Source organism: Rhinolophus sinicus, chromosome 17, assembly GCF_057876585.1.
Source record: "Rhinolophus sinicus isolate RSI-liver-muscle chromosome 17, RSI-T2T, whole genome shotgun sequence".
Classification (NCBI taxonomy): Eukaryota; Metazoa; Chordata; class Mammalia; order Chiroptera; family Rhinolophidae; genus Rhinolophus; species Rhinolophus sinicus.
The window spans coordinates 183,959,762-183,972,694 of record NC_142517.1 but is presented as its reverse complement, the minus strand read 5'-3'; the positions used below and the strand labels follow the sequence as shown (position 1 = coordinate 183,972,694).

Here is a 12,933-nt window from a genome sequence, read left to right as displayed (position 1 = left end):
ATCCTGGTGTGGGAAAAAATTCCAAAAGATCAGCAGAGACAAAGTGGACATTTTTGTATGGGAACTTTTCCTGGAGAATTAAGAGGAAAAGGAAACAAGCAAAAGGTAAGAGCAGAATACAGATAAGCATATAGTGTACCCGGCCTTTTATTCAGATCCTCTGGTGAACCCTGATCCCGAGTTCATGATCAACACAGCTGCCCAGTCAAGGTCCTTGCGGGTCTCTGGCCCCAAATCCCTGTGGGTCTCAGCCTTGGAAACCCCACTCTTACTTTGTTTAGTAAGAGTTGAAGTTTGAATTTTGTTTATCCATGAAATCAGGTGGGGAAGATCAATTTCCAGTGGCATCCAATAAATAATTAAGTCTTTGAAGCATTAGAAGCACCCCCCCTTGAGTTCATTTATCTTTGACAACTTGACACACCTATTAAAGGCCGATACTCACGCTGCTCAGCCGCTGGAGCCATTGCCCGAGCTGTTTCCTCCCTCGGAGAGCTTTAAATCCCAGAAGTTCACAGTCATGTGGTCAGCCTGGCATTCTCACATGTTGCCCTTCTGCAGGTTTACGACTGCCTCCAAGAATTTAAGGAAAGGAAACTTGTTCCTGCCACACCCCACGCACAGACGTTATGCTATGAGGTAAGGCGATTTTTAATCCACAGCATAGTAGAGCTTGAATGTGATGCCATTTTACTCATCGTGCGAGTTCAAATGAATTAAAAGCTCTAACAGAAAAGTTTGATTGCTGATTACGCATCTAGTAAGTGTTTCTCATTGAGCTTTAATAAAAGGAAGGTAATTGGCCTGCTGTCTCCCCAAATTAAAACAAACAAAAAAATTAACATAATAGCATGTGTCCATTTCTTTCTTTTTTCCCTAAGCCATGGATTCAATTTATCCTATGTAATCTGGGTAATGTTACAGTAATGATTGCACAATTTGTCACTCTGGCTGGGCTCTTTCCCTGAACTGCAGACTCTTATATCCAACTGCCCCGTCCCCCTCCTACTCAGATATTTAATGGACCCCTCAAACTTAACCTGATCATCCCCATCCCCAAAGCCACTGCCCTCCCAGCCTTTTCTATCTCAGGAATGATCTCTTTGTTCTTGCAGCGCTCACGTCAAAAATCTTTGGGGTAATCTATGACTTTCTCTTTCTCTCAGGACTCACACCCAATCTGATGGCAGATCCTATCACCTCTAGTTTTAAAATATAACAATAATTTCACCACTTCCACTATGCCATCTAATATAAGCCACCATCATCTCTTGTGTAGATAATTGCAATATAGCCTCCCACCTGGTCTCCTATTTCTACTCTCCATCCTGTGGTCTATTCCCAACACAGCAGCCAAAGAGATTCTCTTTAATGGTGAATCAAATCATGTCACTTCTCTGCTCAAACCCTTCCAGTGACTTCCTATCTCAGAGTAAGCATCATAGCCAAACCCAATGTAGCCCCCATTACCTCTTTGACATCTCATTCACGGCTCTCTTCCTTGTTCTCTCTGCTCCAGCCAGATTAACCCCTTGCGATTGTTTGAATCAGACATGCTCCTGCCGCAGGCCCTTTGCACTTGCTATTCCCTATGTCAGTAATTCTCTTTCCCGTATATTCATGACTTGCTTCCTCATCTCCTTCCAATCTCCATTCCAATGTCACCTGCACACTGAGGCTTTCCTTGGTCACCCGATCTGAGGTTTCAGTTCCCTTGTAGCACTCTCTACCTACCTTCCCTGTTTTATTTTTCTTCTTAACTCTTCTCACCATCAAATAAAACTATTTCTTATACTTATATATTTTATTTATTATCTGTGTCTCCTCACTAGAATGTAAACTCTGTGAGAATGAGGATTTTTGTCTGCCTAATTCACTGCTGTATTTGCATCACTCAAAACAGTGCCTAGCACATAGTAGACATTCAATACATATTTACTGAATGGATGAATAAATGCAATCCATTTTAGCCTTATTTATTGCTTGAACCATATTAAAAGAAATAGAAGGAAAAAAAGAAGAAAAGTTCTACCCTCAATTCCAATAATCAACAACTAAAATTGTTCTCATTTGTCCACAGAAAACACACACATGGTATTTTATTCCATTGTAATCCTAGTGAATGGAAGTAAAACTTAGCAAACTGCTTCTTTTCATTTGCCTGTGTATAATGATACTCAACTGCTAAAGATCCACAGGGCTGATTAAAGTCTTGAAATGTCTCATGTCGTGTCAAAAATCAGGTTACACCTAAGCTACAGCAAAGAGATCAGAATTTATTCTGTTTAGCACTTTCCCATTGCACCAAATATTAAAATTGCTAATCAGATAGTAAGCCCTAAAATATGCATTGATTGCTATTCCCATTTTCCAATTGAAGACTGGAACATCCTGTGGGATTAAGCTACCCAAGGTCTTCAGGTATTTGAACCTGTACCTGGAGAACTCAGATACCTTAACCTGCCCATAAAGTACTCACATTAGCAAAGAGCTGTGTTAGAGCCACTAGAGGGAAATTGCCTTGGTACATACAATTTAGAGGAAATTGCCTTCCTCTAAGCCTGTGACGTGCCAGGACTGGGGCACTGGGGTTTAGATGGACCCCAAATCTTGGATTCTACATGCTGTAGTCAAGTTTAGTGCATAAGAAAGGATCCTAGGCTTTGAATTGAAAGATGAAAAAGAAGGTTTCAATAACCGTTTTCTTAGGTCAATATGGTGATAGTCACCATGTCTGTTGTCTAGCTTGGGTGAGGTCAGCTAGGTGATGAAAAATTTTTTTAAATTTCACAATGTATGCTTTTTCACCAACCAGGTAGTGGAGATACTGCGTGCAACCTCTAGTTCCCCTGAGATCCAAGAGTTGACACAAATCCTCCAGGCTCCACACTTTAAGGCAAGTGCTTGCTAAAATAGACAAGATCTACCTATGTGGCACAGAGACAAAATGGGGAAGAAGAAAGAAATGCGACAGAAAATATGCTCTCTGAATAGACGTTCTGTTACTGTACATGGGTGACCAACAGTTTGTACTGAAAAATGTGGAACTCAGATATGACTGGCTCAGTGTTGTCAGTCATGGAGTTGAGCCTGACGTATTGATGAGGAGACATCCAGAACTTTCCATGGTGTCTTATTTACCCCCTGCAAAGCCATCATCCCTCTAAAATTCTGGGGCAATCAGGGTAGCATCCTTCCTTTCCATCTTGGGAATATTTTAAGTTTTGGATAAAGTGTGTGAAGGTATTTGGAAAATACAGTATTAATGATGATTAGCTCTGTGTGTGGGGGGTGGTATATGAAGAACATGTGATGGCAGAACAGAAGCCACCTTTTAATACTCACAGACTTGGAAATTATTCTACCAACAAATTAGAACTTTAGGAGAATGTCTGCATTTGGAGCAATAGAATTTATGAGTCAAAATTTGTAGTTCCCAAGATATCCCTAGAGAATTTTCTCTGAGTTCCAATGAAGATCTGCCCACCAATCTCAGGCAGGGCTGTAGAATGACTGCTTCTCCACCTCATGAAGTGAAAAATTTAACATCACGGGTCATTATTAGGAACTCTGATCATATCTTAAACCAGGGAACTATGGTTTTTCATTCTGTTCCACATGGGTGTCACTGGCAAATGAAACCAGAAAGATGTTTCGATTACTGCCTCCCTATTCTGTCTTACTTAGGGAAAAATATTTAAAAAGTTGTTTTTTAGTTCAAGATCATAGGAGTACCATGGGTTACATGGGTTTCCAGGAAATGAGAAAGTGGCGGAATAATACATTTTAGCAGAAATCCAAGAATATATATGTATTGCTTAACCTCTGTGTCTCGTTTCTTTATCTGTAAAATGGGGACAATAAATGTGCCTCCTCATAGCATTATCCTGAAGATGGAGTTAATCCACATAAATTCCTAGAACTGCGCCTGGCATGTATGTGTTGGTTGTTGCTATATGTTTTACGTAGTATCGAGTCACTGTCTTCTAGATGGGTGTGTCCTGTGTGTGACATTTGTTCACCTTTTCTTTGTTCCCAGGCCTTGCTCAGTGCCCATGACACTGTAGCTCAGAAAGATTTTGAACCCCTTCTCCCTCCACTGCCAGACAACATCCCCGAAAGTGAGGAAGCAATGAAGATTGTTTGTTTGGTGAAAAACCAACAGCCCCTGGTAAGGAAATTGTTTTATCTTTTCATTTAGAATTATACCAGGATTAATTGTAAACTAAGTTATCTCTAGTAGTTATTTGGGCGATATTCTTGTCTCTAGTCATAGATATAGTCTGAGGCATTCAGAAAATGTGAGGGGAATCCATGATAATGATGGCTAAACTGTGTCTTAACAATTTTTGCCTGTGACTTCAAATGCATTACATGTTGTAATGTTTTCACTAGGAAAGATTTCCATTTAGTGTTTTTCTTTTTTGAAAGAGCTGTGAGAGATAAGACGTATATTTTATTATTTGGCTTTCTGGCATGTACATATATTTGACTCAATTCCAGTGTATTTGCCTAAGTTTTTTTCCTCCATTAATGGAAAGCGAAGGAAGGCATTCATTTGATTCTCTAAGAATAGTCCCTTTGGCTAGGTTGTGTTGTGGGAGCTTTCTTTATCTTGGAAAGAATCTAAATATTGTTTCATGTCTGTGTGGTTAGATAGAGACCACAAGGAGTCCACGGTTTAACGGCCTTTTCTTTTTGATGGCATGGTATGGCCCGGGTTGGTATGAAGTCCCTCATCTGAAAGACCAGAGCTACATTGAGGGAAGCCACCGGAAAAATGGTCACATAAGCTAAAAGAGGGGTTCCACTTTCTCCCCAGGGAGCTACCATCAAGCGCCATGAGATGACAGGGGACATCCTGGTGGCCAGAGTCATTCACGGTGGGCTGGCTGAGAGAAGTGGTAAGCTGGAGCAGCAGGGTACCAGTGGGGCCAGAAAAAGAGGAAACCATTGATTGTTTAGTCTTCTTTCCAGGGTAAACCCCCTTTCCTAACTAAGGTCAGGGATTTAATAAGTTCCATGGCTTGGTTACTAAGAAGGAAGGAATAAATATTCCAGAGAAATCCCGTTCCCCTCCTTCATCGAGTCCCTCCATTCTAGGCATCAAACTAATGTTTTCTCAAGTTTAGATTCTTATGGCAACCTAACAAGGGTAAGTAGTATCATCCTATGTTATAGGTGAGGAAACTGAGGCGTCAAGAGATTAAATCACTACCTTGTTCACGGTCACAGGTTGGGTCAGGGTTCAAGGCCAGGTTGGCCTCCTTCTATGTTCCCAACTTTCTTTCGTCACTTGGTCCTTCGGCCTTCCCCATCCTGAAACACCTTTTGCTGGCCCTTTCTACCAGTGAACCGGGTGTCCTTCCTCTCGCTGCTGAGCTTCTGAAAAGAGCAGGTGTGTACCTGCTGCCCCCGTCCTCACCGTGGTCCTGGAAACCTGGCCCAGGGTTTTACCCCAGCATTCTTAGAGTAATTACCCCCAGGAGGTCCTCGTTGCTAAGTCTGTTGGCCCTTCCTTCAGCCCCACTTTTATTTCTACTTCTCAAGCACATTTGATGTTGTTGACCATGCCTTCCTTGAAATTTTCATCATCCTTGGTTTCTGGTGGACGACCTCCTCCTGCTTCTTCTCTCTTCTCCTGGGTAGCTCCACTCTTCTACCTCATATTTCTCAAGGCTGAATCTTAACCCCCAAGTTTCTCCACAGTTTCTCTTTGGAAGTATGCCCCCCTTTTCCTTTTTATTTATCATTTTCTCATGATGCTGACATCTTTATTTTTAGTGCTTTCTTCTTAACTCACGTTCTCGTTCCATTTTACAACATCCGATTAGCAAAAATGAAAATATCACCATCAGTTAATACCTTAATAGTGTTGGTGAAAAGGTGGAAAAATGCCTTTTTCATGTGCTTGGGTGGTGGTTAAATCGGAATAAGCAGTTTGCTTTAGTATTGTTGTTGTTGCCATTATTATTGTACAATAAATTTTAAAATATCAGAGCATGCTTCGGCTAGCGAGTTGGTTAAATAGCTTTGGGATAGCTACCTCTATTTTTTGCCAATTTATTTGTACCCTTCTTTGTTGTGTGTTCCTGTTTGCCTAGGGCTGTTATATGTAGGAGACAAACTCGTAGAAGTGAATGGAGTTTCAGTTGAGGGACTGGACCCGGAGCAAGTGATCCATATTCTGGTAACAGTGTCCTCTTTGCCTTCTTCATAACTCAACGTAATGCAAGGCTCAACGGAGCCCATCCAGCCCACGGTGTGTGCCCTGTACTGTGAAGGGGACTTGATCCCCTTGCAGCTTCCTCTCTCCAGACCCCTGACCTTGTCGATTTCTGTGTGGCCGTCCCTCTGTCCTCATCACCCCCAGAAGTCTGGCCCCTACTGGGAGACTTCCCACCCAAGCTGTTCTTTCTGCCTCAGGAAGACTTCCAGCTTCCCTCACCACCTGGTTGCTCCATTGGAAACTGAGCCTAGGTGGGCAGAGTGAGACTGTGAAGGCGAGTCTGAACCTGAGCAAACCACCCCTCAATCCTGAACATTTCTGTACAGCTGAAATCTGCTGAACACCTTCCTTGAGGTAGTTTTGGGGTAGGAAAGAAGTCACCAGAGGGCAGAATATGGGGAGGGAGACATCCTGGCTGGCCCTGCCACTGTCCTTGGTGGTTTGAACTGGGGATTTTCTGACCTGATTAGATGAGCCTTTGATCTCTGTTAGGTCCCCATTCTCATCCTTCAAAACATTACCTGACTCACACAGTCCGCTGTCAGTGGCATAGCAGCATGCCTATCTTCCCCCACGCACACCCCAAGTGTGGGGCCTGATAGGAGATACAGTCGATTACTGTATATTGTGTAGACTAGTGGTTCTCAAACTGGGTTCTTGGAGGGGACTCTAGATTTTCATATGCCTCAGGGACTGAGATGAGGGGTGGTATTATAAGGAGTATACCAAGCACCTAAATATTTTGCAAACCACTGCTGTAAGATTCTGAGTGGTATATAATATACTACAAAGGGAGATTAGAGTACTGTTAATCTCAGACACACATGCTTCCACCTCAGTCCTTCTGGTGTCAGCTGTGGAGTTGCCAGAATAATGGGACTGTGAAATTCTTGAGAGTGAGAATAAGGTTTTGTTCATCTCTGGATCTCCAATACCTGTCACGGTGTGTGCAACAGGAAGAATCTCACCTCCCCCATCAGGCTGAGAGTTCCTCTGTCTCCTTCATATATTGACCCCCCCCCCCATTTCCACCATTAGCTTGGAAGTTTGTCTGTCCCTCCAGAAGATTTGGGAGCCCCTCATCTTCCCTGTCAGACTGGGCTGCCTGGTGCAGAAACAGGTATTCAGGAAGTCATTACTGACTGAAGCATGAGGAAGGAAAGTCAGACCCACAGCTCATCTCCTTCCCCAATGCCTGTGGGAAGAAGACCTTGCTGAGTCGGGTGGGCTTGTTGGCAGCGAGACAGAGCGTCTCTGGGAGAGGCCAGGCCTCAGTGCGGGTTTTAGCAGACCAGACTCTGGAGCTCCACAGCAGGGCAGAAGCGGAGCTAAATTTCTTCTCCATTTCCATTCCCGGGTGGTGATATTCAGCTGTTGCACCCTTGTAAAAGTCCCAGTGGAGAGGTCCCCATTAGACCTGGACACGCTGAGTTGTAACTCCATGCACTGAACCCCAGGAACCCAATGAGCTCTGTGATTTCTCATTTTTCCCTCTTTGACATTTTTTAGGCCATGTCTCGTGGCACTATCATGTTCAAGGTGGTTCCAGTTTCTGACCCTCCTGTTAACAACCAGAAGATGGTAAGAACTTACTGAGCCGTCTTCCTCACACACAGTGAATCCTCAACTAACGATAACAGTGACTAAGTCTGTTGTGTCATACGGCTGTTCTCTATCATGTGTTGAACATTTGTTCAATACTCTGTTGTGTATTTTTCAATACTGATGACATACGAGGCAAATGAGTGAGTGAATACAATACAAGGAGATGGGGCACCAAGAAGTTAAGCAGTAACATCAAGAATGGTGAACATTTGAATAAAAACTTCTCAGAGCTAAGACATTCTTTTTCTTTTTCAAAGTTACTTTTTCGCAACTCATAGACTCAGTTCAAGAGCCAAGTTCTTCTTTATGGTGAGGATGAAGAGGACAGATAGGCACAGTAGAGGGAGGAGTGGAGAAATGGTTTTAAGACTTAATGGCCCATGGGCGAGGGTTCTTCTAACGGTGCCATTATGCACCTCCTGCCAGATGTATGTTCGTGCCATGACTGAGTACTGGCCCCAGGAGGATCCCACCATCCCCTGCGCAGATGCCGGGTTGCCTTTCCAGAAGGGGGACATCCTCCAGATCGTGGACCAGAATGATGCCCTCTGGTGGCAGGCCTGGAAAATCTCAGACCTTGATTCCTGTGCTGGCCTAATCCCTTCTAACCACCTTCTAAAGAGGTAAGGAAGAGTTATCACTCCTGGACTCAGGACTGAGCCATCAGGAAATAAAACGTTTTCTCATGCTCCCATTATTGCAGTTAAGATGAGATAAAGAGATGACACAAGCAGATGGACGAACACACACACTGGTTTATAAATCCAAATGTCAACTTGTCCATATGCCCTAAGCATTTTAAATACCAAGGGGATCGGAATAAACACATCAGCTAGAAAAGAGAGAAAACACATGGGAAACTAAATTAAAACTATCGTTCTAACTCCCTCTATTCATTTTTCAAGGCTGAGTCGAAACCTCAGTTACTGAATCTCAATCTATCACCCTCACTTTTGTGCTTTTGAGGTCCAAGGGAGTGAGCAAAGGTAAAAAGAAGATAGAAAGAGGTCCAAGGCTCAGCCAATCTTAAGAGATCAAGAAGAAAAGGAACCAGCAAAGGAGACTGTGAAGAAATGAGCAATGAAGCAGGATGAAAATCAAGACAGTATAGTCTTCTGATCAACTATGTCCATTGCTGTGGAGGGGACTGAAATTGACCATTCGATTTAGCAATATGGTGGTCACTGGTGATCCTGATAAAAGTGCTTCGGGGGAGCAGTGGGGCCAAAATCCTTGTAGAGTGAGATCTGAAGAAATTAATGACAATGACCGTGGAAAACTCTGAGACATTCTTGTATAAAGCAGAGCAGAAAAATGGAGAAATAATGAGAGGGGAAAGTGGAGTGGTATGGGAATTTTTTTTTAGATGGGGTAAATAATGCTAGTGGGAATAATCCAGTGAGAAGGAAACTTTTTATGACATAGGAGAAAGAGAAGAGAATAGCCTTGAGCAGGCAGGAGATATGACCCAGTATACAAGTAGAGGGGTTGGCCTTATATATAGGATCAAAACCCATTCATCTACATGATGGAAACAGGAGTCCAGCGTATGGGGCACAGGTGAGGGTGAAGGATATGGTGGAACTTGTGGAAGTTCTCTTCCAACTGTTCTTATTTTCTCAGTGAAATAAGAAGCAATGTCATAAGCCGAGAGTAAGGGTGGGTAAGGAGGTACTGGGAAGGAAAAAGGAGGAAGCTTGAGAAATTTCTACGAGAACTGGAAAGCAAATGGATTAGGTAAATATAGTATGACCGATGTGAAGGGTCCACTTAAGGTTAAAGGTCATAAATTTGAAGTGACTCTGGTCACCTTCTTTGGGGGCAGGTCCAGATTAGACAGAGTTGGATTTAACAGTAAATCAAGAAAGAGCCAAGGAAGTGACTATAAAGAAGGAACGAACATGATATTTGAGCTGCTAAGGCAGGAGCTGAAGAAGTAAGCATCAGAGAAAAGGAAGTAAGATCAATGGGTTATAGATCCTATGGGGTCAACAGATTTGGGGGTTGGGAAGACAGGAGGTGTTGGTAAAACAAAGTGATGCTGGGAATTGAAATTAGGAATCGCAGCTATTGATTCTGAAAAGATCTAGGGCAGGGGTGTCCAAACTTTTTTCAACATTTTTTACCAAGGGCCATATGCAGTAAAATACACAAACAGCCGGGCCACTCACTCGAGGTGAAGTACGTATTGCCTCACCTGGTTTATTTAAGTAAACTAAATATATTTTTGGAATTTGCTGCGGGCCAATTAACAATGGATAGCAGGCTGCAGTTGGCCCGCGGGCCGCAGTTTGGACACCCCTGCTCTAGGGTACGACAGTGAGAGGCGGAGGCTATCGTAGAATGAGGGGAAGGACATTGGAAGCGAGGAGATGAAGGAACCAAGAGGCCAGGATGTTAGAATGGGCATTTATGTGCCTAATACAATCATTGGGAATTATGACAGGACAGTGTTGAGAGCATGAAGTATCCGGGAATAGTTACCAGAAGAGTGGGGGGTACAATAGTCAAATTTGAGAGCTTCTCGGGGAGAGGGAGAATGGTCTGGAGATGGTCATGAGAAGCAAGGACTCAGACCCCACCTGCCGGCCAGGGGAGGGAAGGCCATGAGCAGTGGTACGTGTGCTGGACAGACTAACAGAACCCATGTGTGCACTTCTCACATCCACGGTCAGTGAAATCAGGGTGGCAGCTTGAAACCAGCCACAATGAGAGGACTGACTACAGAAATCAGCAAAATCTACACATCAGGGGTCCCCTGCGCCCAGAGCTGCTTTACCTGCACACCCCTGGGAGTGGGAGAGCAGAGCCTCCTCTTCAAAGGGGCAGGGAAAGCAGTGACCTCAGGGAGACCTGGCTTTTTGTAAGAGCTGGAATGTGAAGCGCTCACCCAAAGCAGAGGCTGTGGTCTGAGAGTTCCAGGGTGTGTGCCTGAAAGGGCTGCAGGGAGGGCTGCCTGGTGGATGAGTCTTAAAGGGATTAAAGTGCAGAGGATAAGGGATGACCTGAGTTTTGGGGCCTGAGGACACAAACAGGGATAAAGTCCTAATGAGATTAGTCCCCAGGGCAGAAAGTGGTGAGGAGGCTCTGGTGGGGGTCTTGCAAGGAGCAGACAGTTTATTGGATTAAGGCACAAATAAAGACAATAAAAGGGACTGAAATCCATGTGGCTCTAAAGGAGCTGTAGAGGCATCCACAGCCTGGGAGGGGAAGCAGAATGTGCTATGAAAATTCTGAGACCAGATGAAGAGGGCAGCATGTAGGAGGCAAAAGCTACGACGGTCCTTTACTGAAGGCTGTGACCTGTAAACTAGGCATGGGACAGATTTTCACTGCCAGTGTGTCTCTGAAAATACCCCAGGAGGCAGGAAAATATAAGAAAGGCTGTATATTTAGAGAATACATCTGACAATGTGTTTGGAGAAAAAATCTCCTTTTTCATTTGGTTGGAGGCAGCAAAATTCTGTCCTGGATCTTTGGCCTGGGTTAATTAATCTGGGTTGATTTTTTTTTTTTCCTTTCTCACAGTGTATTTCTTTTTGCACAGGAAGCAACAAGCGTTCTGGTGGTCTCAGCCGTACCAACCTCACACCCACCTCAAATCAACCATCTGTGAGTATGCTGATATCTCAAACCCAGAACTGCATCATGGGAAACTGGCTCCCCCTCCCAGGGCTGGCTTCCTGCCCAAGAAAGGATCTTTAAATGTCCCCACTGCCCCACATTCCCTGGCAGCCATCTGAAATCCTTCCATGGACATTCACTCCTTTGGATTTAGAAGAGTTTTCAGTTTATGAAAATGCAAAATGGTTTTGTGTTGGTGACAGCTTCAGTGATCACTCCCCAACGTGAAGTCCTCTGAGGTCTCTCCAGCTAGCAAATCCATGCACATACTGGCAGAGCAAAGCTGCAGAGCTGCACACAAACCTTCATTTGGGTTCTCATTGGGGGAGTTAAATTTTACACTGTTTGGAAGCTCTGATTGACAGTGTATGTGCCATTGATGAAGAAACAAGGGAATGAATGTAATTTGTTTGCTAGACAGTATTATTCATATGGCAGTTTAGGGGAAAGGTTAGTAAAGCAAGCCTCCTCACCACTTTCTGTCCTGAGACCTTGAGGACTAATCTCATTAGGCTTTCATCCCTGTTTGTGTCCTCAGCCTTCAAAGCCCAGGTCATTTATTATTCAAATGGGGTGGGAGGATGGTTAGTAAAGGGAACCCCGGTGGCAAATCCTGTGAACTACCTACTGCCTTAATAGACTGCTGTCGCTTGCAAAGCCCAGCTTAAACCTGCTGAGTGAGGGCCTTCAGAAATCGACCTCCATCAGCCACCTGGAAAGGAGTGGATGAAGGGGAGGGGCCCCAGGAAGAGGAAGAGGGGCACAGAGAGGGGGCTGGAAGGGCACTAAAGCAGGCAACGGTATGAATGTCACAGATTTGCCCACAGCAAGTCCTCACCCACTTTATTTCTCACTTCTCTAAGCCGAAAACTATTTTTTCTCTCAGTTTTCTCTTGAAAAGATAAGATGTCAACTATAGAGACATTTTTGAAATAAGAAAACACTCATAATTCCTCACACTGGCTATATTTTCATACCACCTTCCAGTTATGGGAGCATGTTTTTTATGGTTACATTAACAGCTGCAATACCGTTTTTTATCTTTATTTTAACTTAACATTTTATCAGAAAGATTCTCAAGGTATAATCTTTATAGTGATATTTTAGTTATTTGCCTTGGGTTTTGAAAAATTTTGTTTACCAAAACAAATCTAAATATTTCTTTCATTCATTTTTTTTCCATTTCATTTTTCAAAAGCACATGCTAATAAAGCTGCTAATTAGTTTCTGACAACTAGTATAACCACGGGTTGACATTTAATTTGCTCGTGGAGCCTAAGTACAATTTATAATTAGAGTCTTTGAAAAATCCTTCCTGAAATTAGCTTTGCAGACCCTATAATTACCGTCTCAGATCTCTAAATCCAGGAACCCCAGGTTTGGAGCCACTGACTTAAACAGTCACCTCTCACAGGGATGTTTCTGATGGAGCACAATCATTTTCTAAACTATTTGATCATTTCTTTTCTTTTTAA

General features: G+C 43.4%; 1 protein-coding gene across 1 annotated transcript in view; it reads left to right on the top strand.

Annotated features, from left to right (window-relative positions):
* MPP4 (MAGUK p55 scaffold protein 4) overlaps positions 1-12,933 on the top strand; it is a 41,044-nt gene that overhangs the window by 9,117 nt on the left and 18,994 nt on the right. The window contains exons 3-10 of the mRNA XM_088794636.1: positions 562-639; positions 2,816-2,896; positions 4,040-4,171; positions 4,823-4,904; positions 6,105-6,190; positions 7,739-7,810; positions 8,261-8,457; positions 11,382-11,446. Coding sequence (XP_088650762.1) covers positions 562-639; positions 2,816-2,896; positions 4,040-4,171; positions 4,823-4,904; positions 6,105-6,190; positions 7,739-7,810; positions 8,261-8,457; positions 11,382-11,446 — 793 coding nt within the window. The remainder of the gene's footprint in view (positions 1-561; positions 640-2,815; positions 2,897-4,039; positions 4,172-4,822; positions 4,905-6,104; positions 6,191-7,738; positions 7,811-8,260; positions 8,458-11,381; positions 11,447-12,933) is intronic.